The 25,695-nt window shown below is 41.2% G+C and overlaps 1 protein-coding gene and 1 pseudogene across 2 annotated transcripts; both read left to right on the top strand.

Annotated features, from left to right (window-relative positions):
* Positions 1-232: 232 nt before the first annotated feature.
* On the top strand, positions 233-25,098 carry PBXIP1 (PBX homeobox interacting protein 1). Of its 2 annotated transcripts, none has more exons than XM_070766700.1 (11): positions 233-323; positions 7,490-7,586; positions 10,040-10,094; positions 10,336-10,397; positions 13,223-13,361; positions 15,660-15,902; positions 17,937-17,960; positions 18,299-18,369; positions 19,987-20,145; positions 22,142-23,157; positions 24,143-25,098. In XM_070766700.1, exons 2-11 carry the CDS (start codon positions 7,524-7,526, stop codon positions 24,201-24,203), a joined length of 1,893 nt encoding a protein of 630 aa, XP_070622801.1. In that variant the 5' UTR covers positions 233-323; positions 7,490-7,523; the 3' UTR covers positions 24,204-25,098. The 2 variants fall into 2 exon arrangements, with proteins under 2 accessions (XP_070622801.1, XP_070622802.1); XM_070766701.1 differs by lacking the exon at positions 233-323 and adding an exon at positions 4,894-4,928.
* Positions 16,515-17,773, top strand: LOC139175272 (NADH-quinone oxidoreductase subunit N-like; annotated as a pseudogene).
* Positions 25,099-25,695: the final 597 nt, after the last annotated feature.

The following is a 25,695-nucleotide window of genomic DNA, read 5'->3' as shown; positions in this document are numbered from 1 at the left end:
GAGGGGGGCGACCCCTTCTTTGTCCCCATCCCACCCCAAGTCCCCAACCCCCTTCTCCCCTTTCCTCCCCGCCCCCCGCCCAATACTCTCAAACTTTTCCCCAACTTTTGAGCAACTTTTCTCAGCCTCGCGTCTCTCATTGGCCGACCGGCTCCGCGTCCTTCTTCCCCATTGGCTGCCGAGCTTTCTTTCCCCCCCCCCCCCCCGTGCACGCCCCCTCCCTCTTCCCTCCCCTTTCCACCCCGAGGAAGTTTCTGCAATGCGAAAGTTTGCAAGACGCGTCCGGATTGCGGCGCAAAAGACGGGGAGCCCCCTGGATTAAGGTAAACCGTGGGGTGGGGGCGGTGGAGGGGGGCAAGAGGGGAAGGGGGAGGAACAAAGCCCCCCTCCCCCCTTAGAGCCGTTCCCCCCTCCCTTCTGGGAAATAAAAAAAAACCCTTTCCCCAAGCCTTAGAAATGAAATTTTTGGTCCAGCCGGGGGGGGGGGGGGGGGGGCGACGACCGTTTTGCAGGGTCTCCATGGCAACCGCCCGGGGGGATGCTGCGGTTCCTGCATCCCGGAGCGCTTCGATACAACTTTACAGTATTTTTATTTTTATTTATCTGGCTATGCTACTACTGTATTTTCATTTTGTTTGTTTGTTTCTTCCTTCCCCTCCTCCGGCTGAGAAAGTCTGAAAAAAGTTTATTATTTTGTTTTCGGTGGAGTTTAATTTAGTTTCGGTGGGGTTTTTTTGCATCTGGGGGGATGGTTGGACATCCAGCTTTGCCCATCCTTTTCCTTCTGGTTATTTGAAACAGGGACTCCCCCCCCCCTGTTTTAGGGTGTGTGGGTGGGGGCTTTGCAAAGGAGACCCCTCCTCGCCCATCCATCCCATGTTTGCAAAGTGGCTTGTTTATTTATTTATTCAATTTGTATGCAAACCCCCCCCCCAACTCCCTAGGCAGCCTAGGGGGCTCAAAACCAAAAATAAAATATACAAATAACATTAAAACCTCTAAAAACAATTTAAAAACAACCCAACAGTTGAAAACCACGCATGCAATTTATGACCGGATCTTGATGGTTACACCATCAGATCAACAGCACCAGGCCTGCTGGAAAAGTCAGGTCTTTACAGGCTTCTATTATTATTATTATTATTATTATTATTATTATTATTATTATTATTATTATTATTATTATTATCATCATCATTATCATCATCATCATCCTTATTCTTATTATCATTATTATTATTATTATTATTATTATTATTATTATTATTATTATCATTACAGTAAACCCTTGCTACTTCGCGGTTCATCTTTTGCAGATCTGCTATTTCACTGGTTTTCAAAGGGGGCTGAAATCCATTAAATCCATTGAAAATTTTAAGTCCATTAAAATTCATAAAATCCTTCTACAGCACTACTGTACTCTATTAAAGAAACCGGTAGGATATCACATGTAGTTCCAGCTGAGAAACATTATAGAATGACTGTTTCATGCAAAGGGTGGGTTTTAAAAGTCCAAAATACTCATTAAATACATAAAAAACTATATTTCCTCTACTTCACGGAAATTCGTTTTTCACAGGTGGTCTTGGAACGCATCCCCCGTGAAAAATGAGGGATCATTATTATTATTATTATTATTATTATTATTATTATTATTATTATTATTATAGAAACATAGAAGACTGACGGCAGAAAAAGACCTCATGGTCCATCTAGTTGTTGTTGTTGTTGTTGTTGTTGTTGTTATTATTATTATTATTATTATTAATTTATTAGATTTGTATGTCACCCTTCTCCGAAGACTCGGGGGCGGCCCACAAGATACAACACAAACAATGCAACAACAAATCTAATGAATTAAAAAACTACAAACTAAAATCCCAATATATGAAATTCATCCACAACCGCTCGTCACATTTAGTCACTAAGTGACTTCTTCCCAGTCTGAAATATCACCGCTTGGTGACGTTTCCCTTCTCTGCATTTCTCCGGAAATTTGCCCTACCGCGAACCAAAGGCAGCAGCTTTATTTTGAGTTTTCACCCTCACTTCCTGCCGCCTATTTGCATTGCCTTCCTTTTAAATGCAATGAATTTTGCATATATATATATATATATATATATATATATATATATATATATATATATATATATTTTTATCACCGCAACAGCTTCTTCCTAAGTGGACTTTGTAAGAGGCAAAAAGCCTGTTTAATCAGTAGCGGCAAGAACACAGGAAACCTAAGCAGGTTTTCTCCAAGGCATCGGCTGCAGCTCTCCAAAGCTTATTTTTAGTTTTTAAAATGTGTTGGGGAAAAAAATAATGATAGCCTTCGGCCTGCCTCTCTTCCCTTTGATTGTGTCGCCGGCTGTGAAAATAATAATAATAATATTGCAATCAAATCGTGATTGCTCGGCAGGCGGGCACAGCGGAGGTGCAATTTCTCCCCGACCGACCATTCTCTTTGCTGCCAAGACTCGTCGAGTGTCTTGAAATTCAACTTTTTTCCAAAAAATAAAATAAAATTCTGATGGTGGAAAAAATTCCTCCCCCCCCTCTTTTCTTTAACCGTTGGGATGTAGGTTTGCAAGCAAATTGTGCCAAGCCCCAGACCGTAGAGAAATTTTAACATCCACGTGGTTATAACAGATTCGGAAGGGACCGTTGGAGGTCTTCTAGTCCAACCCCTTGCTCGCGCAGGGGACGATTGGGTTGGTTGACTGTTTTTAATATAGTGGGAACAGCCTTCTCTGTGGCGGCCCCGGCCCTCTGGAACCAACTCCCCCCGGAGATCAGAACTGCCCCCACCCTCCCTGTCTTTCGTAAACTACTCAAGACTCATTTATGCCGCCAGGCATGGGGGAGTTAAGATATTCCTTCCCCCTAGGCCATTACAAGTTATGCATGGTATGTTTGTGTGTATGTTTGGTTTTATTATAAGGGTTTTTAGTTGTTTTATTAATTGGATTTCTACATGCTGTTTTTATCATTGTTGTTAGCCGCCACGAATCTGCAGAGAGGGGCGGCATACAAATCCAATAAATAAATAAATATAGTTTTAATTAATTAGATTTGTGTACACATTGTTTTATATTGTACCCTGTGAGCCGCCCCGAGTCTTCGGAGAAGGGCGGCATACAAGTATAATAATAATAATAATAATAATAATAACAACAACAACAATAATAATAATTCAGAGTCTCAGAGTCTTCGGAGAGAGGTGGCATACAAATCTAATAAATTATTATTATTATTAATATTAATAATAATAATGATATGCCATTCCAGGCAGATGGTTGTCTAATCGCCACCTTTTCTGCAGTGGCCCCTGGGCACAAAGCAACCTTAAGAATTACCACCAAGTTTATATTCGTTTATTACATTTTCCATGCAGAGTTGGTCTCCTAGGCTGCCTGTTTAAGGCTATTTGCACCTTAAAATATCCAGATTTCTCGCTTCCGGATTCTGGATCTCTCTCTCTCTTCCTCTCCTTCTCTCTCTCACTCTTTCTATTTCTCTCTCTCTTTCTCTCTCTCTCTCACACACATATATACACATACATTCTTTATTTTTCTTTCTATTCTTTCACTCTTTCTATTTCTCTATTTCTCTCTCTCTCATGCACATTACACACACATTCTTTCTATTTTCTATTTGTTCTATCAGTCTTTCTATTTCTCTCTCTCACACGTTCAATTTCTCACTTTCTTTTCTTTCTCTATTTCTATTTCTCCCCCTTTCTATTTCTCTCTACTTCTTTCTCACGCTTTATTTCTCTCTCACTTTCTATTTCTTTCTCTTTCAATTACTCTATCTCTCATTTTATTTCTCTCCCTCTTTCTATTTCTCTCCCTCTTTCAATCTCTCTCTATTTCTATTTCTCTCACTCTATTTCTCTCTCACTTTCTATTTCTTTCTCTCTTTCAATCACTCTCTCTCTTTCTATTTCTCTCTCTTTCTCTCTCTCACTCTTTCTTTCTATTTCTCTCTATTTCTCTGTTTCAGTCACTCTTTCTAGTTCTCTCACTCTTTATCTTTCAGTCTTTATTTCTCTCTTTCTATTTCTCTCTCACTTTCTATTTTTCTCTCTTTTAATCACTCTATTTCTATTTCTCTCTTTCTATCTCGCACTCTTTCTTTCTATTTCTCTCTCTTTCTATTTCTCTCTCTTTTAATCACTCTCTATTTCTATTTCTCTCTCTTTCTATCTCGCACTCTTTCTATTTCTTTCAATCACTCTATCTCTCATTTTATTTCTCTCACTCTTTCTATTTCTCTCCCTCTTTCTATTTCTCTCCCTCTTTCAATCTCTCTCTATTTCTATTTCTCTCACTCTATTTCTCTCTCACTTTCTATTTCTTTCTCTCTTTCAATCACTCTCTCTCTTTCTATTTCTCTCTCTTTCTCTCTCTCACTCTTTCTTTCTATTTCTCTCTCTCTTTCTCTGTTTCAATCACTCTTTCTAGTTCTCTCACTCTTTATCTTTCAGTCTTTATTTCTCTCTTTCTATTTCTCTCTTTCTATTTCTCTCTCTTTTAATCACTCTATTTCTATTTCTCTCTTTCTATCTCGCACTCTTTCTTTCTATTTCTCTCTCTCTTTCTATTTCTCTCTCTTTTAATCACTCTATTTCTATTTCTCTCTCTTTCTCTCTCGCACTCTTTCTATTTCTTTCAATCACTCTCTCTTTCTAGTTCTCTCTCACTCTTTATCTTTCAGTCTTTATTTCTCTCTTTCTATTCCTCCCTCACTTTCTCTTTCTCTCTCTTTCTCTCCCCCCTTGTTTTCCTGCTCTGCTCAGCAAAGCCATTTCCACCTGTTAAGTTGCCTTCAGCAAAGCTAAAAATATACCACTTTCCTATTCCCGCCCTCTTCCACCCTGTCTCTTGCTCCGGCAGCTGTTCTTGGGAAGAGTGGGGCGTCTCCTGGTAAGAATTCCTGGAGAGAAACTTAACTTTTTAATAGGGGAGCTCCCCTTTTTTTGCCTTTTTTGGGGGGGGTATTTTATTTTTATTTCATTTCATTTTATTTTTGCTTGCTTTTCCTCCCATTCAAAGCTGCTGGGCTCGAACGAGTCTCTGAGTTGGGGGTCGCCTCTACCCCCCCCCCGACACGCAACCACACGCTCACAACTACGCAGTGTGGCTCCTTATAACTTCGTCCAGCTCTGCTTCCCCGAAGGGTTGGGTAACTGACCGCCTGTCTCTGGTGACCAGCATAATTTAGATGCTTGGCATTTTCTCTTGAATTAGAATAGCTCAGCCAGGGTGGCCTTCAAAAACACCCTCGACCCTTCTTAAAGTCTTTGGGGGGGGAGGGAGGGAGGGAGAAGGAGAGAGGGAAAGAGAAAGGGAGGGAGGGAGCAAGGAAGAGAGAAGGTGGGAGAGAGAGGGAGAGAGAAAGGGACAGGGAGGGAGGGATGGAAAAGGAGAGGGAGAGAAAGAGGGAGGGAGAAGGAGAGAGAAAGGGAGTGAGGGAGCAAGAAAGAGAGAAGGTGGGATAGGGAGAGAGGAAGGGAGAGGGAGGGAAGGATGGAAAAGGAGAGAGGGAGAGAGAGGAAGGAAGAAGGAGAAAAAGGGAAAGAGAAAGGGAGATAGAGGGAGGGAGAAGGAGAGGGAGGGATGGAAAAAGAGAGGGAGAGAAAGAGGAAGGGAGAAGGAGAGGGAGAGAGAAGGTGGGAGAGAGAAAGGGAGAGGGAGGGAAGGATGGAAAAGGAGAGAGTGAGGAATGGAAAAAGAGAGGGAGAGAAAGAGGAAGGGAGAGAGAACGGGAGGGAGAAGGAGAGAGGGAGAGAAAAAGGGAGAGAGAGGGATGGAAAAGGAGAGAGGGAGAGAAAGAGGAAGGGAGAAGGAGAGAGGGAGAGAAAAAGGGAGGAAGAGAGAAGGTGGGAGAGAGAGGGAGGGATGGAGAAGGAAAGAAGAGAGGGAGGGAGAGAAAGAAGAAGGAGAGAGGGAGGGAAAGGGAGGGAGAGAGCAAGGAAGAGGGAAGGAAGGAGATAGAGAGGGATGGATGCTACAGACAGGATCTCACTTTTGCCTCCTATTTTGTGTGTGTGTATTTATTTATTGGTTTATTTTTGGAAATCACCCAGCAGCTGGGCGCATCGGCTTCGAAGGGGCCTAACTTCCTAAACTCGCACAGGCTATTCTGGGGCCAGCCGAGGAGGCACGGGATTAAAATAAAACGTTATTTTAATGTCTGTTTTTAATCTCCTCGCTTCCACTCGCTCAGGAACCAGCCCAGAGCCGCCTCTTGGATTGAATGAGCCATTGGATGAATCAATTAAAAATTAAATTTAGCTGCTTCTATTCGTATCTCATTCTTTTTTTAATGGATAATGCCGCCCGTCTCGGTACCGAGCGGCTTTTCCGAGCGAGACAGGTGGCAAATAAATTTAATCCAATCATTCGACAATCAGATAAATCAATCAATAAAACAATCTAATCGCTACATTCCAAAAGGGCCATTTTGTTACCTCTGTCGTTCACGTCATAGCTCGTGGCAATAAATTTAATAAGCCCCAGGACCTGAGGGTTTTAATTTCCGCCTCTTCTTCCCTTGTGTGCTGTTGTATTTATTATTCCTATTACTATTGTTGTTGTTGCTGTTATTATTTACAATTGTATTACAGTGGCCAGTTGTTCCACCGGATTTGGCATTAGTTACTAGTCGAGACCCATTCAGGGTCCTAGGATGTCATAATATATTTTTGAAGTACCGTATATAACAGTAATAATAATAATAATAATAATAATAATAATATTTACTAGTCGAGACCCACTCAGGATCCTAGGATGTTGGAATGTATTTTTGAAGTATATAATAATAATAATAATAATAATAATAATAATAATAATAATAGTTGTTACTAGTTGAGACCCACTCAGGGTCCTAGGATGTCATAATAATAATAATAACAACAACAAAGTCGTTAGTGTGAGTATTGAATGAATGCAAATGAAAGTTTTAAAGTAGAATTTTTAATAATCTTTTTAGTATATTAATTGGATAAACTGTATTGTTATGTTTTGGGTATAAGCTGTAAGCCACCCCAAGTCCACGGAGAGGGGCGGCATACAAGTCCAATTAATAAAATAAATAAAGTGAGAGCTTTTTAACAGCAGTGGAAGAAACTTACTGGGGCCGTCTGTCACCATCAAAGTAAAACAATCGTCCCTTATTCAATTTCCAAATAAACTTTGTTCCCAGTTTGGAGCCACCTGTGTTTGTCGAGCTGAAGCTAATTTCCCAGTCAAATTTTTTTTTTACTTTCCCTTTTACAATTTTGATGTCGGTTCAGCTGCCCCGAGTCTTTGGAGAGGGGCAGCATACAAGTCTAATATATTATTATTATTATTATTATTATTATTATTATTATTATTATAATAATAAACCTACTCCGCTTTATAATGGTGGGATTTTGAAGGGATTTAGATTCTCCAAAACCGTTACCTCTCCTCTTTTTTTCTTCCTTCCTTAACTTTTCCAGGTGGATATTTTAGTATTTCAGGGCATGAGAAACGATGGCTGAACGTTCAAATTCCCAGGAGCTGGAAAACAACAGCTGGGTGATCACGGGAGCAGAGGTGAGACCAAATCCAGGAAGATTAGATTAGATTACTTTAGATTGCTAGAGTTGGAAGGGACCTTGTAGATTATCTAGTCCAACCCCTGCTCAAGCAGGAGTCCCTACAGCATTTTAGACAAATGTCAGTCCAATCTCCTCTTGTCTCAACTGTTAGAAAATGTATTTCAGGTCAGAAAAGAGCTCCAGAGCATGTCAAGAAATCTCCCACAACGGTTTTCACATCCCTTCCATTTACCGGTCTTAGTTCTCTGCCCAAACAGTTGGGTTGGCAATATATAAACAAGCCAACAGTGTACGGTTGTATGTATCGATGTAATATAGCTTTAAAACATGTCCGATGTTATGATTGGCTGTAGTATTGCAAGTGGCCATAAGAGGGAGCTAGAGACCATGGCTTATGCTCTCTCTGTTGTTTCATTCTGACTTTTTGACTTGATAGCGATTTCTGTGGTTATGCTCTGTTATTCTATCCGATATTCTGATGCGTTTGTAAGAAGTAATATCTTTGTTGAACGTATATGACAAAGACAAACTGGTAAGAAGATTATTGTACTTCTAGAGATTGACTGATTTGAACGCGTATGGCCTGGACTGGTTTTTTGGACTGTGCTGTTTCTTAAAGTACCGTATTTTTGGTGTATAAGACACACTGGATTATAAGACGCAGCTTAGTTTTGGGGGAGGAAAATAGAGAAAATAATCTGTTTACCAAGTATTCATCTGGCTAGCGTCCTTAGCCAGCACATTATTTTATCCCTTGGCTAGGGCTTTAAAAAAACTTTATTCGGAGAGAGTAACAATGAAAGAGCTTGCAAGCCGGTAAAAACTGGGAACATTGCTAGCACCTGGTTAGGGCTGGAAAGAAACTCACTCGGAGCAAGTTGGAGCAATGAAAAAAACCCTGCAAAGACTTAGGGCTTGGGAAACATTCTTCGCAGAGAGTAACAGTGAAAGAACTTGCAAGACGGTAAAAACTGGGAACATTGCTAGCACCTGCTTAGGGCTGGAAAGAAACTTACTCGGAGCAAGTTGGAGCAATGAAAAAAACCCTGCAAAGGGTTAGGGCTTGGAAAACATTCTTAGCAGAGAGTAACAATGAAAGAGCTTGCAAGCTGGTAAAAACTGGGAAAATTGCTAGCACCGGCTTAGGGCTGGAAAGAAACTTACTCGGAGCAAGTTGGAGCAATGAAAAAACCCTGCAAAGGGTTAGGGCTTGGAAAACATTCTTAGCAGAGAGTAACAATGAAAGAGCTTGCAAGACGGTAAAAACTGGGAACATTGCTAGCACCGGCTTAGGGCTGGAAAGAAACTTACTCGGAGCAAATTGCAGCAATGAAAAAAACCCTGTAAAGACTTAGGGCTTGGGAAACATTCTTCGCAGAGAGTAACAATGAAAGAGCTTGCGAGCTGGTAAAAACTGGGAACATTGCTAGCACCTGCTTAGGGCTGGAAAGAAACTTACTCGGAGCAAGTTAGAGCAATGAAAAAACCCTGCAAAGATTTAGGGCTTGGAAAACATTCTTCACAGAGAGTAACAATGAAAGAACCTGCAAGATAAGAGCTGGGAAGATTGTTAGCAACTAGTTAGGACTGGGGGAAAAAAGCTACATTCAGAGTATAAGGCACACCCAAATTATCAGCTTCTTTTAGGGAGCAAAATACAGTGATCCCTCGATTATCGCGAGGGTTCCGTTCCAAGACCCCTCGCGATAATCGATTTTTCGCGATGTAGGGTTGCGGAAGTAAATACACCATCTGCGCATGCGCGCCTTTTTTTTTCATGGCCACGCATGCGCAGATGGTGGAGTTTGCGTGGGTGGCGGGGGAGACCCAGGGAAGGTTCCTTCGGCCGCCCAGCAGCTGATCTGCTCGGCAGCAGCAGCAGCAGCGAGCAGACGAAGATCGGGGTTTCCCCGCCGCCCACGCAAAGGGGAAACCCCGATTCGGCTCCTCGCTGCGCTGCCGAGCAGATCAGCTGCTGGGCGGCCGAAGGAACCTTCCCTTGGTCTTCCTCGCTGATGCCCCCGCTCGCCCGCCCGCCCGCCGCCCGCCAGCAAGAGGGGGAGAGATAGAGAAAGAGAGAGAAGGAAAGAAAGAGATGAGAGAGGGAGGAAGAGAGTGTGAGAGAGGAAGAAGCAAGATAGAGAAAGAGAGAGAGAAAGAAAGATGAGAAAGGAAGGAAGAGAGTGACGTCATCGGGTGGGAAAAATCGCGATATAGCGTTTCGCGAAGAACGAGATCGCGAAAATCGAGGGATCACTGTACTCCGAAAAATACAGTAAACACCATATGCACTTTAACATATCTCTGTGTGCATGTGATAATTTGGATAATTTCTCATATCTATTGCGATATCCCGTCTCTATGTGCACGCCCTTGATAACTCGAGGGTTGCTTTGCACATACTGTAACAACTGGCTTGTTAGTAACCCACCTTTCCCCTCCCTCTAGGCCGCCCCTGTGGAGGATCTCGGCTTCGAAGCTTCCGAAGAAACCCAGTTGGAAGGCGAGTTAACCATGATTTAACACCGGTGGGAGCGGGGAGCCACCGGAAGAGGAGGTTTCCCCCACGTTGCCAGTCGTCCAGATATTAACCCCCTTCTGCACTCTTCCTGCAAAACCCACGTTTGCAAAGCTCGATGGGTTAAAAATTGAATTGATGGGTTAAAAATGAAGAAAGAGGAATGTGAAAAGATTCTGGAGTTTAAAAATAAATCCGTTTTGTTTGTGTTTCCCACCCGCAACAGCTTCTTCGCCCGAGAGCGAGCTTTTCGTGGAAAGTTCAGACCAGGAAGAAGAGAAATCAAAGGTTGGACCCTGAAATTGATGTGTGTGTGTGTGAAGCCACAACTCTGTAGCATTTGAAGACATGTTGAAAAGCTCCCCGAGAGGCACTGCTTATCCATCCTTTAAATTAATCCAATTATTCCAATTATTCTTTGGACAGGCTAACCCTTGTTCCTGGGAAGGGAATCGGCAGCTGGGATTTCATTAATTAGGGCATAAACAAACGGAAACATATTTTACATCTTTTATATGTAAAATAAAAGAGGTGGCCACCACCCCTTTCTTGCCAGATGTTTTAACGTTTTGAAACTTGATCCAACCGTTCTTTCTTTCTTTCTCTTTCTCCCTTCCTTCCTTTCCCCTCCCTTCCTTTTATTCTTCCTTCCCTCTCCTCAAATTTCCTTCCCTTCTCTTCCTTTTCTTTTCCTCTTTGTTCCTTTCCTTCCTTCCTCCATTCCCCTCCTTTCATCTTTTTCCCTTCCTTCCTTTCCTTCTAATTTCCTTCCTTCCCCCAATTTTTTTCCTTCTCTTCCTTTACTTTTCCTCCTTGTTCCTTTCCTTCCTTCCTTCCTTCTAATTTCCTTCCTTCCCTCCTTCCATTCCTTCCATCTTCTTTCCTTCCTTCCTTTCCTTCTAATTTCCTTCCTTCCTTCCCCTCCAATTTATCTCCCTTTTCTTCCTTTACTTTTCCTCCTTGTTCCCTTCCTTCCTTCCTCCCTCCTTCCCTCCTTCTTTCCTTTCTTCCTCCATTCCATTCCTTTCATCTTCTTCCCTTCCTTCCTTTCTTTCTAATTTCCTTCCTTCCTTCCCTTCCAATTTATCTCCCTTTTCTTCAATTTCTTTTCCTCCTTGTTCCTTTCCTTCCTTCCTCCATTCCCTTCCTTTCATCTTCTTCCCTTCCTTCCTTCTAATTTCCTTCCCTCCTTCCTTCCTTCCTTCCTTCCATTCCTTCCATCTTCTTCCCTTCCTTCCTTCTAATTTCCTTCCTTCCTTCCTTCCTTCCTTCCTCCATTCCCTTCCTTTCATCTTCTTCCCTTCCTTCCTTCTAATTTCCTTCCTTCCCTCCTTCCTTCCTTCCTTCCATTCCTTCCATCTTCTTCCCTTCCTTCCTTCCCTCCAATTTATCTCCCTTTTCTTCCTTTACTTTTCCACCTTGTTCCCTCCCTCCCTCCTTCTTTCCTTCCTTCCTTCCCTTCCTTTCATCTTTTTCCCTTCCTTCCTTCCCTTCTAATTTCCTTCCTTCCTTCCCTTCCAATTTATCTCCCTTCTCTTCCTTTCCTTTTCCTCCTTCTTCCTTTCCTTCCTTTCCTTCCTTTCCTTCCTTCCTCCATTTCCTTCCTTTCATCTTCTTCCCTTCCTTTCCTTTCCTTCCTTCCCTTCCAATTTATCTCCCTTCTCTTCCTTTCCTTTTCCTCCTTGTTCCTTCCTCCCTCCCCTCCCTTCATCTGCTTCCCTTCTTTCCTTCTTTTCCTTCTAATTCCCATTCCTTCCTTCCTTCCCTCCCTCCCTGCTTCCTTCCTCCCTCCCTCCCCTCCCCATCCCATCTGAAGTGGGAATTTTGCAGGGTTGCTCTATCTATCCCTAGACAAAAAGACATCCCGTATTTCCCCGAAAACAATACCCTGTCTCATAAGCACTGCTCAAATAAAGGAGACACTCAAAGAACCCATCCTAGATCTGAATGAATGGAATGTTCCCATGGAATCCTTTGTTCTGTCCAAAGTTGAAGGTGCACAACAGCAGGTGAAATTGATGGTCAATCAGTGTTGCTTCTTAAGTGGACAGTTGGATTTCACAGAAGTCTGATTTACTGAGTTATATTGTGTTGTTTAAGTGTTCCCTTTATTTCTTTGAGCAGTGTACATAGCTGTTTCAGATAGCTTTATAATGTTGCATAATAAATAATAAATAATAGCCAACAGGATGATTGACGTTCGGGTTAATCGTTAAGTACTTAAGTTTTAATACAGATTTGTAAATAAGAAATTTCTTTCTTATGCGTGTATGTTTTGTATGTCATACGTTGTTTTCGTTTGTTATTTTTAAGGTAAATATTTAATATTTTTTAAAATAAAATAAAATTGGCCAGTTACATTTTAAATTTTAATCGGCCCTTTTAAGTTTACGAGGACCCTATCCAAAATAATAATGATAATAAAGCAAACCAAATATTGTCCTCGACTTAACAGACACAATTTGGATAGGAACATCCATCCTGGCTAACAAGGCGGGAAGTTATATTGTGTTGTTTAAGTGTTCCCTTCATATTTTTTTTTGAGCAATACAGCGTTCCCTCGATTTTCGCGGGTTCGAAATTCGCGAAAAGTCTACACCACGGTTTTTCAAAAATATTAATTAAAAAATAATTCGCTGTTTTTTCCCCTATACCACAGTTTTTCCCACCCGATGACGTCATATGTCATCGCCAAACTTTCGTCTGCCTTTAATAAATATTTTTTTAATAAACTTTAATAAATAAACATGGTGAGTAATAATCTAAATGGTTGCTAAGGGAATGGGAAATTGTAATTTAGAGGTTTAAAGTGTTAAGGGAAGGCTTGTGATACTGTTCATAGCCAAAAATAGTGTATTTACTTCCGCATCTCTACTTCGCGGAAATTCGACTTTCGCGGGCGGTCTCAGAACGCATCCCCCGCGAAAATCGAGGGAATACTGTATATCTATATCTATTGAACTCTGAAATAAGCTCTCGGCTTTATTGCCTTGTATACAAAAGCTCAATTGGGCTTATTTTCAGGAGAGGTCTTAATTTTGGAGGGAAAGAAGGTAGGAAAAAAAATCACTTCTCAGTCGGGACAAATTTCCAAACTATTTTTTTCCATCCAGAGTCAGGAGCCAGAAGATCACCGGATTTCCAGAGATCCTCCCAGTCAGGAATCTACTCTCTTATTGCTGGATGAAAAATTGACGGACAGCCCACATCCCGAAGAAGGAGAATTCCCGCTCCCACCATCACCTCCCACAGGTGAGTTTACGTTTTCAAAGCGGGAATCAATTTTCCGGCTGAGAAACAACCTGCATAAGTCTAACATGGGCAAGTCCTCGATTTACAGACCGTTCGTTTAGTGACCGTCCAAAGTTACAACGGCAATGGAAAAAACCCAGGGACTTAGTACCGTTGTTTCGCCCTTCGACCGTTGCAGCGTTCCCCATTTTGATCACGCTGTCACGCCTTTTCTCAAATCAACGGGGGCAAGCCAGATTCGCACAACGGCCGTGTTCCTAACTTAACCGTTGTGGGGATTCGCGTTACCACCGCAGAGAGAAAGACCGTGAAAATGCGCTGAAATTCAATTTCATGATGGTTTTGCTTAGCAAATGGGATTTTTGGGGTTCTCGGTTGTGGTCGTAAGTCGAGGATTTTCCTAAATGAACAAATGTAGATATGACAGTCTCCAAATGGGTGAACTGTGCGGTCAGGCGGTAGGGAAAGCAAGTAGAATGCTTGGCTGCATAGCTGGAGGTATCACAAGCAGGCTGAGGGAGATTGTGGTCCCGCTGTATAGAGTGCTGGTGAGACCCCATTTGGAATAATACCGTGTCCAGTTCTGGAGGCCTCACCTACAAATTGATTGAGATTGATCAAATTGAAAGGGTCCAAAGACGGGCTACAAAAATGGTGGAAAGTCTTAAGCATAAAACTGATCAGGAAAGACTTAACGAACTCCATCTGTCTAGTCTGGAGGACGGAAGGGAAAGGGGGGATATGATCGAAACATTTAAATATGTTAAAGGGTTAAATAAGGTTCAGGAGGGAAGTGTTTTTAATAGGAAAGTGAACACAAGAACTAGGGGGCACAATCTGAGGTCAGTTGGGGGAAAGATCAAAGGCAACATGAGAAAATATTATTTTACTGAAAGAGTAGTAGATGCTTAGGACAAACTTCCAGCAGATGTGGTTGGTCAATCCACAGGAACTGAATTTAAACATGGCTGGGATAAACGTAGATCCATCCTAAGATAAAATACAGGAAATAATATCAGGGCAGACTAGATGGACCAGGAGGTCTTTTTCTGCCATCAATCTTCTATGTTTATATGTTGTTACGGGCTCGGGAAGGAAAGCTACATTCTTGAACAAAGGGGGGATGGGACACAAAGCAACTTTTTTAAAAAATAAATAAATTGTAATTTCATAATTGGATTGCTGAGTTGTGGGTTTTAACTGGGGTTATTGTTTTAATCTCTACTTTGTAAACTGCCCTGAGTCCTTTGGAATTGGGCTGCATAGAAATCAAATAGATAGACAGACAGACAGACAGACAGACAGACAGACAGATAGATTAATAGATAGATTGATAGATAGATTGATAGATAGATAGATTGATAGATAGATAGATAGATAAATAGATAGATAAATAGATAGATAAATAGATAGATAGATAAATAGATAGATAGATTAATAGATAGATTGATTGATAGATAGATAGATAGATAGATAAATTAATAGATAGATAAATTAATAGATAGATAGATTAATAGATAGATAGATAGATTAATAGATAGATAGATAGATAAATAGATAGATAGATTAATAGATAGATTGATAGATAGATAGATAAATTAATAGATAGATAGATTAATAGATAGATAGATAGATAGATTAATAGATAGATTAATAGATAGATAGATAGATTAATAGATAGATAGATAGATAGATAGATAGATAGATTAATAGATAGATAGATAGATTAGATAGATAGATAGATAGATAGATAGATAGATTAATAGATAGATAGATTGATAGATAGATAGATAGATGAAAGATAGATTAATAGATAGATAGATAGATAGATAGATTAGATAGATAGATAGATAGATAGATTAATAGATAGATAGATTAATAGATATAGATAGATAGATAGATAGATAGATAGATTAATAGATATAGATAGATAGATAGATAGATAGATAGATAGATAGATAGATAGATAGATTAGATAGATAGATTAGATAGATAGATAGATAGATAGATAGATAGATAGAAAAAGAAAGAAAGAAAGAGAAAGGAAGGAAGGGAGGGAGGCAAGTATAATTTAATTTAACTTAGTTGGAAGGGACCTTGGAGGTCTTCTAGTCCCACCCCCTGCTTAGGCTGGAAACCCTACACACCATTTCAGACAATTGGTTTACCAACCTCTTCTTAAAAACTTCCCTTGTTGGAGCATTCACAACTTCTGGAGGCAAGGAGTTCCACTGGTTAACTTGTACGGTCGCCACAGGTGACCTTCAAGCCAGGTGTGTGAGCCAGAACCTCTTGTAGGTCCCTCCAAAGATGAACCGAAGCCGCCTCCCAGCATCGGGGAAGAGGCGGCGTCCCCAGAAGCCGACATTGAGGGTCTGCGCCGACGGAAAGGCCGTCTTGAGGACGTCCATCAGGTGGGGCCGGAGCTGACCCACGACCAAGCTAAGGAGGCTCCCGAGGACGAGAACGATGGGCTTTCCAGGGTGAAGTGGCTGCTGGCCGTTTTAGCCGTCGTGGGTTTTGGAGTCTTGGCCACGTTGGGTAAGCAAGAACCACAGTGGGTGGAGGGGTATATTTTCTAAATTATGTATCATTGATCTCCCTCCTTCCCTCCCTCTCCTGTATCTATATATGTATTATCTATTTATCCATCTAGCTGTCCATCTATGAGCTATCTATTTTGTATTTATCTATATCTGCCATCCATCCATCTTATATCTATGTGCATACCTATGCTATCATCTTATTATCTATCCATCTGTCTGTTTGGCTATTGTCTATTATGTATTTATATCCATCTGTCATCCATATATCTCTGTATGTATGTATGTACTGTATGTATGTATATATTGCTCAAAAAAATTAAGGGAACACTTAAACAACAGAATATAACTCCAGGTAAATCAAACTTCTGTGAAATCAAACTGTCCACTTAGGAAGCAACACTGATTGACAATCAATTTCATTTTGTTTTCAGCACATTCAACTTTGTACAGAACAAAGGATTCCATGAGAATATTTCATTCATTCAGATCTAGGATGGGTTATTGGAGTGTTTCCTCTATTTTTTTGAGCAGTGTATATACATACAAACACAAACACACTCACATATATAATCTATCATATATCTATTATCTATCTATCTTATGTATTTATATGTCCGTCTATCCGTTCGTCCACCCCTCTATCTATCTTTATAACCTATCTATCATGTATCTATCATCTATTATCTATCCACCCATCTATTATCTATTATGTATTTATCTATATCTGCCATCCATCCATCTGTATCTATCTATCTATCTATCTATCTATCTATCTATCTATCTATCTATCTATCTATCATTAGGCTCTAAAATCTATCATATCTATCTATTATCTATCCATCCATCTCTCTGTCTATTATCTGTTAGGTTATGTATTTATATGTCATCTGTTTTTCCATCCATCCATCTATCCATCCATCTGTATATATCATGTATCTTATCCTATATCTATTATCTATCCGTCTCTATCTTTCTATTATGTATTTATATCTGTCATCCACCCTCACATCCATCCATGTATCTATGTATCCATCTGTACATAATCTATTTATCCATCTCTTTGTCTATTATCTATATACTCTATTAGGTATTTATATCTGTCATCTGTCTGTCCATCCATCTCTATCTCTATCTCTCCATATCACCCCTCTATCTCTCTGTCTCTCTCTATCTATCTATCTATCTATCTATCTATCTATCTACCTACCTAATCTCTATCTTTCTCTTATCTATCTATCTATCTATCTAATCTATCTATCTATCTAATCTATCTATCTAATCTATCTATCTATCTATCTATCTATCTATCTATCTATCTATCTACCTACCTAATCTCTCTCTCTTATCTATCTATCTATCTATCTATCTATCTATCTAATCTCTCTCTCTCTTATCTATCTATCTAATATATCTATCTACCTATCTAATCTATCTAATCTATCTATCTATCTAATCTATCTATCTATCTATCTATCTATCTATCTATCTATCTATCTACCTAATCTCTCTCTCTCTTATCTATCTATCTATCTATCTATCTATCTATCTATCTATCTATCTAATCTCTCTCTCTTATCTATCTATCTAATATATCTAATATATCTAATATATCTAATATATCTATCTATCTATCTAATCTCTCTTTCTCTCTCTTATCTATCTATCTAATATATCTATCTATCTAATCTATCTATCTATCTATCTATCTATCTATCTATCTACCTAATCTCTCTCTCTCTCTTATCTATCTAATCTATCTATCTATCTATCTATCTAATCTATCTATCTATCTACCTAATCTCTCTCTCTCTCTTATCTATCTATCTATCTATCTAATCTCTCTCTCTTATCTATCTATCTATCTATCTATCTATCTAATATATCTAATATATCTAATATATCTAATATATCTAATATATCTAATATATCTAATATATCTATCTATCTATCTATCTATCTATCTATCTATCTATCTATCTATCTATCTATCTATCTAATCTCCTAAACCCTTCTTTGCCTCTCTCTACAGGGGTCTTCCTTGACACGGAGGACGGTGAGTTTGGTGCAAACCTTTCCATGCTTTTCCATGCACGTAGAATTTCACTTTGGGCCACAGGTGGGAAACAGAATGTCTGTTGCTAAAAAAGTGAGTTTATTAACTGAGTCGCAGTCTTTTTCTGCCACGTTCTTAAGTGAACCGCTGCCCTTAAGAAGCATAAGACCTCATTCACTGAGTGACGTTTGCAGAATATTTTTAAAACCCGCTCCGCCCATGGGACACCCCAATTTAAGGATTTGCAGCCATAATTCCAGGTCCAATTCCAGTCCTAAATCGAGGACTACCCATGTTTTTCAAACTTTTTATTTTTCCCCTCCCACTTCCACCTTCAGGAGGCTTAGACATACTCAACCTGGGCCTGGGTTCTGATAGAGAAGAGCCGTATCCTGCCAAGGATGGACAGGTAAGGAAAATAATGGTCCCAGAAAATTTAATTTAATTTAATTTAATTTATTGGATTTGTATGCCGCCCCTCTCCGCAGATGGACAAAATTTACAGATGTGCTGAGATAGTTAGGCTGACCTTGGTGCTTAAAGGAGAGAGGCGGCATACAAATCTAATAAATTATTATTATTATTATTATTATTATTATTATTATTAAATAACACAATGGATAAGGATTTAACATTGAAGCGAAGGGATGAAATTGGATATTGAGTAAAAATATCAATGTTTTAGTATATACTGCTCAAAAAAAATAATAAAAGGGAACACTTGAAGAACCCATCCTAAATCTGAATGAATGAAATATTCTCATGGAATCCTTTGTTCTGTACAAAGTTGAAGGTGCACAACAGCAGGTGAAATTGATTTGTCAATCAGTGTTGCTTCCTAAGTGGACAGTTTGATTTCACAGAAGTTTGATTGACTTGGAGTTATGTTGTGTTGTTTAAGTGTTCCCTTTATTTTTTTGAGCAGTGTAGATATATAGATTATATGCACATACATACATACATACATACATACATACATACATGGCTCAGAAAAATAAAGGGAACACTCAAATAACCAATCCTAGATCTGAATGAATGCAATATTCAAGCATGGGGGAATTGAGATACTCTTTCCCCCTAGGCCTTTACAATTTTATGCATGGTATGTCTGTATGTATGTTTGGTTTTATAATAGGGGTTTTTAACTGTTTTAATATTGGATTGTTATATGCTGTTTTTATTACTGTTGTTAGCCGTCCGAAGTCTACAGAGAGGGGCGGCATACAAATCCAATTAAATAAATAAATAAATATTCTCATTGAATCCTTTGTTCTGTACAAAGTTGAATGTGTAGACAACAGCAGGTGTAGTTGATTGTCAATCAGCGTTGCTTCCTAAGGGGACAGGTTGATTTCACAGAAGTTTGATTTACTTGGAGTTATGTTGTGTTGTTTAAGTGTTCCCTTTATTTTTTTGAGCAGTGTAGATAGAAAAAGGGAGATAAGGGAATAGATGTTATAATATTGTTATTATGATATATGTTTGATGAGCAGTTAACTTTAATTTAGCAGAGAAGTACAAATTACTTTAGTAAAAAATGTATTTTAGATATTTGTTTAATGTAGCAAAGAAATATGTATTATTACTTTGGGCATTGACTGTGTGGTTTTTTTTTAATTGCATATGTTGTTTCTTTATTGTATGTTGGAGAAAAATAAAATGTTATAACCCCCCCCCCCTCAAAAGAACTAAATAACTCAGAATATTATGAAACATGGAACAGATGGTAAAACTGTACTAGGGAAATAAAAGAAAGGACTGTGAAACAAATATTAAACGACTGATGAAAATATAGAATTTTGTTTATTTAAAAAAATATATTGAAAATATAGAATTTTGTAAATATGCGGTGTAAAGTATATTACTAAGTAGAGACAATGTAAGAAAACGGGGGCAGATCTGTGCGAAAATATTGTGATGTTCTAAAAGTGAAAAAAATATTAAAAAAGGGAAAAGATCAAACCAACGTGATTATGGCCAAGAGGTCACCTCTGTCCATTTTTTCTTCCCCCTCTGCCCCCCCCAGGACTGGTCACCCTCCCTGGATTCTGTAAACAGTGGTCAACTCCATGAAAACAAGGAAACTTTTCCCGAAGATTCAAAGAACTTGGATGCCATGGGAGTCTTGCTGGACAAATTAGCCAAGGAAAATCAGGATATCCGATTGATGCAGGCCGAACTTCAGGTAATGGGGTCTTTTTGACCCAATGGGTGGGCAACGGGGAATCTGGCTTCACTTAACAGCCGCAGGGGTTTGCTCAAAAAAATGTGCCAAAAATTAATTAATTGATTAATTGATTAATTAATTGATTGATTGATTCATTGATTCATTCATTCATTCATTGGATTTGTATGCCGCCCCTTTCTGCAGACTCGGGACGGCTAACAACAGCAATAAAACAGTATATAACAAAATCCAATACTAAAAACAGTTAAAAACCCATTATATAAAAACCAATCATACATACAAAACATACCATGCATAACATTGTAAAGGCCTAGGGGGAAAGAGGATCTCAATTCCCCCATGCCTGGCGGCAGAGGTGGGTTTTAAGAAGCTTTCTAAAGGCAAGGAGGGTGGGGGCAATTCTAAACTCTGGGGGGAGTTGGTTCCAGAGGGCCGGGGCCGCCACAGAGAAGGCTCTTCCCCTGGGTCCCGCCAAACGACATTGTTTGGTTGATGGGACCCGGAGAAGGCCAACTCTGTGGGACCTAACTGGTCGCTGGGATTCGTGCAGCAGAAGGCGGTCCCTGAGATATTCTGGTCCGGTGCCATGAAGGGCTTTATAGGTCATAACCAACACTTTGAATTGTGACCGGAAACTGATCGGCAACCAAAGCAGACTGCAGAGTGTTGGTGTAACATGGGCATATTTGGGAAAGCCCATGATTGCTCTTGCAGCTGCATTCTGCACAATCTGAAGTTTCCGAACACTTTTCATAGGTAGCCCCATGTAGGGAGCGTTACAGTAGTCGAACCTCGAGGTGATGAGGGCTTGAGTGACTGTGAGCAGTGACTCCTGGTCCAGATAGGGCCGCAACTGGTGCACCAGGCGAACCTGGGCAAACGCCCCCCTCGCCACAGCTGAAAGATGGTTCTCTAATGTTAGCTGTGGATCGAGGAGGACGCCCAAGTTGCGGTCCCTCTCTGAGGGGGTCAATGATTCTCCCCCCAGGGTAATGGACGGACAGATGGAATTGTCCTTGGGAGGCAAGACCCACAGCCACTCCGTCTTGTCTGGGTTGAGTTTGAGTTTCTTGACATGGCTGTAAAAATCAGGGTTGACTCACTTAAGGACCACATTGGGAAGTTCTGGTTCTGATTTGTGGTCCTAAGTCGAGCACTATCTCGTATCCCTTCCAAAAGTTTCAGTTCTGGCATATAATGATCTTTTGCCTTGAGGTGTAGAGCCTGGGGCAGTTTTTAAACCACACCTGCTAAAAATAAAGAGGTAGAAATATAACACCTTTTCAATTGGAAAGGTATAAGACCCTTTGTGATTGCAAGAATAAAATCTTTGTGATTGTAAAAAATAAAGAACTTTCGGATTGCAAAAATGAGAATTTTTTTTGATTGCAAAAATAAGTTGTTGTTTTGGTTTGCAAAAAGAAAAATGTTTTGACTGCACAACTAAGAACTTTTTGCCACCAAAAGTAAGAAATTTATTTGCCGGCAAAAATAAGATATTTATGCTTGGAAAAATAAAAGGTTTTTGACTGCAAAAATAAAAAATTTCGCCTGCGAAGAATGACGAAAAGAATTGCTGGCAAAAAATACGATCTTTGTGAAAATTAAGAACTTTCGCATTACAAAAATAAAAACAGTTGGATTGCAAAACGAAAACCTTTCAGAATGCATGAGATTTCAGATCGCAAAGGTAACTGTTTTGTACTGCAAAAATAAGACCTTGATGGCTGTAAAAATAAGTTCTTAGTGCTTGAAAAAATATAGCCTTTTTGACTGCAAAAAATAAAAAAAAATTGACTGCAAAAGCGAAACCTTTTCGACTGCAAAAATAAGAATTTTTTAAATGTTTAATACATTTATTAAGAATTATTTTGATTAGGTGAAACGCTTTTGGACTGCAAAAGGAAGATCTGGAGCAAAATCTCTCTCTCTCTTTTTATTATTATTATTATTATTATTATTATTATTATTATTATTTTTGCTTGATTCACAGGCCCAGAAAGAAGAACTAGAGATTTTGCTGCAGAAATCCGAGGACAAGACGTTGGCTGTTGATTCCCTGCAGCAGAATTTGGCTGCTGAAAACCAACGATTGGCAGAAACCTTGAAGAAGGAGACAGCCGCCCTGTCGGCAGCCCAGGGCGAACTGCAGCTCCTTCGGGAAAAAGTGCGTAGGCTGGACGCGACGGGCGATGCCAAATCCCGCCAGCATCCGGGAGAAGACCCTCTCGTCTCTCGACGCTCTCCGGGCAAACTCGATTTTCAAGAGAAAGAACTCCACCGTCTACGTTCCTTGCTGAGTTCGGTCCGTCAGGATTTGGGAAAGCTGGTGCAAAAAACCCCCCTGGAGGAATTGAAGAACCTGGAGCAGAGGCTCGGCAAGCAGCTAGACCCCAGTGAGGCCGAGAAAGGACCCCGGATGCCGCCGTGGAAAGAGAGCGCCAAAACTAGGCAGGGCAAAGCGAAACCCTGGCTGAAGAAACACCAAGCAGAGGAGAAATTTCAGCAAAAGGATGGTGGGGACCCCAAAGCCGCCAACGAGAAGGGGACTCACCCCTCCAAGAAGCACCCAGCGAAGAGCCCGAAAGGAGGAGGAGACCACCAGCGGGGCCCCCGCAAACCCGCCAGAAAACCGATGGAACCCCAGGAATTGTGGGCGATGCTAGCCAAGCATCCTTTCTCTGCCCCGCAAGGTTGTTTGGGGGTCGCCGAATGCGCCCAGCGAGAGGGGCTGGAACCCGTTCAGAAAGCCCCCTTCCTCAAGCTGGTGCAGAATTACCTCTCCGGTTTGGGCTGGGGGAGATACTCCAGCGAGTTGGTCCCGGTTCTGGAAGGCTTTTTCGGCAGCGACGGGGTCTTCGCCCACGAGCGGGTCGGCTTCGCGGACTTTCTGGATAAAACCGAAGACGCCCTGGAGGAGCTGGCGCGCTACTTGGGGGTGAGCGAAGACGGGGTGGACGATTTCGAAGACATCATGCTGAAGCAGCTGGGGGCGGCCCCCGGACGGAGGTGAGGTGGAGAGGGGGCGGGGACAGGAAGCCTAGTGGGCGGGAAAGTGTGACCCTGTCGTATGTTAGGGCAGTTTTTCTCAAATAGGGGGGGGGGGCGCCTGTGACCCCGGGAAACATGTGTGGTCCCTCTCAATCGATTCCCCAGGAGGGGGGGAGTGTTTTCCCAGTTGCCCGCTGCTCCGAGCCCGGAAGAGAAGACGGCGCTCCCCTAAGCATTCAGGTAGCGCGTATGACAGCGCGCACTTCGCACTCGGAGGGAAACGGAATGAGGACGCTCATCTCTAACCTTCCCCAAAAGGCCACTCGATGATCTACCGACCACGGGCACTGCTCTTCCGCTGGCTCCTCTCTACACAATAGTCGTACCAACTTCTCCCGCGAACATTCCCTGCGAGAACTATGGGCCTTGTAATCTTACCTTCCGGATAACCTTTGTATATTCCAGATTCTTAGGCTAGCGGTGCTTTTTCTAGGATTATTATGTACTGCTCAAAAAAAATAAAATAAAGGGAACACTTAAACAACAGAATATATAACTCCAAGTAAATCAAAGTTCCCGTGAAATCAAACTGTCCACTTAGGAAGCAACACTGATTGACAGTCAATTTCACCTGCTGTTGTGCACATTCAATTTTGTACAGAACAAAGGATTCAATGAGAACATTTCATTCATTCAGACCTAGTATGGGTTATTTGGGTGTTCCCTTTTATTTTTTTAGCAGTGTATTTATATCATTTCTATATAAATGTTTAGTCTACCTATGTCTTAACAATCTTATGCTGCTTCTTAAACCCAGTTTTTGTCTCCTGGGTCTACCTGCAATTTGTTTCAATTTCTTCTAAATTCCAAATTCATTACTAGGCCTTAACGTTCAGAAATAGTTATAGTTCTAAACTCGATTCTCACGATCGCCTAAAATCCCACACGAGATCCCCGGGGGATCCCTGCGGACCGGTAACCCTTTCCCCCCCCTTTCTTGCAGATCCACTCGGAGAGACAGCGCCAAAGAACGGAGCCACGCTAAGAACCGGTCGTACGGTTAGCCCGTCTTCGGGCCAGCGTTGGGCAAGGGTCGTACGGACATTGGTGGAAGGCCCAAGGGAAGAACACTTTTTCATTCTCTAGCCAAGTTTTTCCCCTTCGAACGTTGTATCCCATTTTATAGGTCCGGGAGTGATGTCCAACGAGTTATTAGTGGATGTGTTTGAGATCTTCCCTCGATTTTTCGTGTTTTGAAATGCCGTCCGTCCTGGAGTTACGACCATGATTTCTGTCGTTCAGCGAGACATCGGTGGAGTGAGCTTCCCACCCCCACCTCCCGACATTTGCCTACCTTCTTCGCCGCTGTCGTTAAAAGCAAATTGTTGCGGTTGTTGCGTTAGTAACAAAAGTGATTCAGTGAACCCAGCTCCCCTCCTCCCACTCATCAAAACGGTCGCAAAGAAAAAGGAGATCGCCCAGCGGACATCGTGAGTGCGTGTCTGAAATTTTGACCATGCGACCACTACAGGGGATGTTACAGAGGTCGTTTAATAGTGTGGGGGGGGGGAAACCGGTCCTCCAACTGCCGTTGGCGACGTCGGTCACTAAATGAACTGTCGTAAGTCCAGGACTGCCGGAAACTAAATTATTTCTTCTTTGGACGTCTGCGCACACATTTTTCTCTTCCTTTCCTTTCCAAAAATTCACCCTGCGGAGGAATGATCCAGCTTGCTTTGCACAACACCACAATTTGTCTCGTCGGTGGGTTAGCCACACGATAAAAGGTCCTGCATGTTTTTAGCGGAAGAGCGGTTCAAAGACAACAAGCCAGAGATCTGCCCAACTTTTTCTACGCGTGGCTTCTCTGTCCGTAATAATTTCCCCCCGAATCTCATCTGTTGTTACCACGCTGCGTGTCCAAACAACCAATAAAATCACCGATTTAGAACCAAAAAACACCCGTCCTACGAACCACTCTGGGAAAACAAAAGGTCTCGCTTTGTACGAGCTCTGGATGAGTTTGTGGGCAGCTAAAGAGAAGCTTTGGGCCGGCCTCTGTTCTCGGAGCCTGGCCTGCTCTGCAGGGCTGTTGTGCGACAAAGTAGGCGTGTGTCCCAGCTCCACTTCGCCGCTTTGGAATTTGCTCCGAAAAGAAGAGGACCAATTGAATTTCATAATAGTAAAGATTCTTGAGGAGTGGAGAAAGTAGCAAATTCTGTCTCCAAGGTAGGACGGGTGTTGTTTTACGGCAGTGGTCTTCCAACTTGGCAACTTTAAGACTTGCGGACTTCAACTCCCAGGATCCCAGAAGAGCTGGCTGGAGGATTCTGGGAGTTGAAGTCCACAAGTCTTAAAAGTTGCCAAGTTTGAAGATCTCTGGTGTAAACAATTCCCTGTTGGCTGGGGGATTCTGGGAGTTGAAGTCCACAAGTCTTAAAAGTTGCCAAGTTTGAAGATCTCTGGTGTAAACAATTCCCTGTTGGCTGGGGGATTCTGGGAGTTGAAGTCCACAAGTCTTAAAAGTTGCCAAGTTTGAAAATCCCTGTTTTACGG

The sequence above is a fragment of the Erythrolamprus reginae genome, chromosome 13 (genome assembly GCF_031021105.1).
Source record: "Erythrolamprus reginae isolate rEryReg1 chromosome 13, rEryReg1.hap1, whole genome shotgun sequence".
Taxonomy (NCBI): Eukaryota; Metazoa; Chordata; class Lepidosauria; order Squamata; family Dipsadidae; genus Erythrolamprus; species Erythrolamprus reginae.
Note: the sequence above shows the minus strand (reverse complement) of the source record. Positions and strands in the feature narration are given on the sequence as shown.

What these genes read in the sequence shown, in the direction of transcription:
- PBXIP1 (XM_070766700.1), top strand. Translation starts at nt 7,524, where the DNA reads ATGGCTGAACGTTCAAATTCCCAGGAGCTGGAAAACAACAGCTGGGTG. An exon ending in AGGAAGAAGAGAAATCAAAG is followed by an intron (nt 10,398 to 13,222) that starts GTTGGACCCTGA and finishes TTTTCCATCCAG; the next exon opens with AGTCAGGAGCCAGAAGATCA. An exon ending in TGGAGTCTTGGCCACGTTGG is followed by an intron (nt 15,903 to 17,936) that starts GTAAGCAAGAAC and finishes CTCTCTCTACAG; the next exon opens with GGGTCTTCCTTGACACGGAG.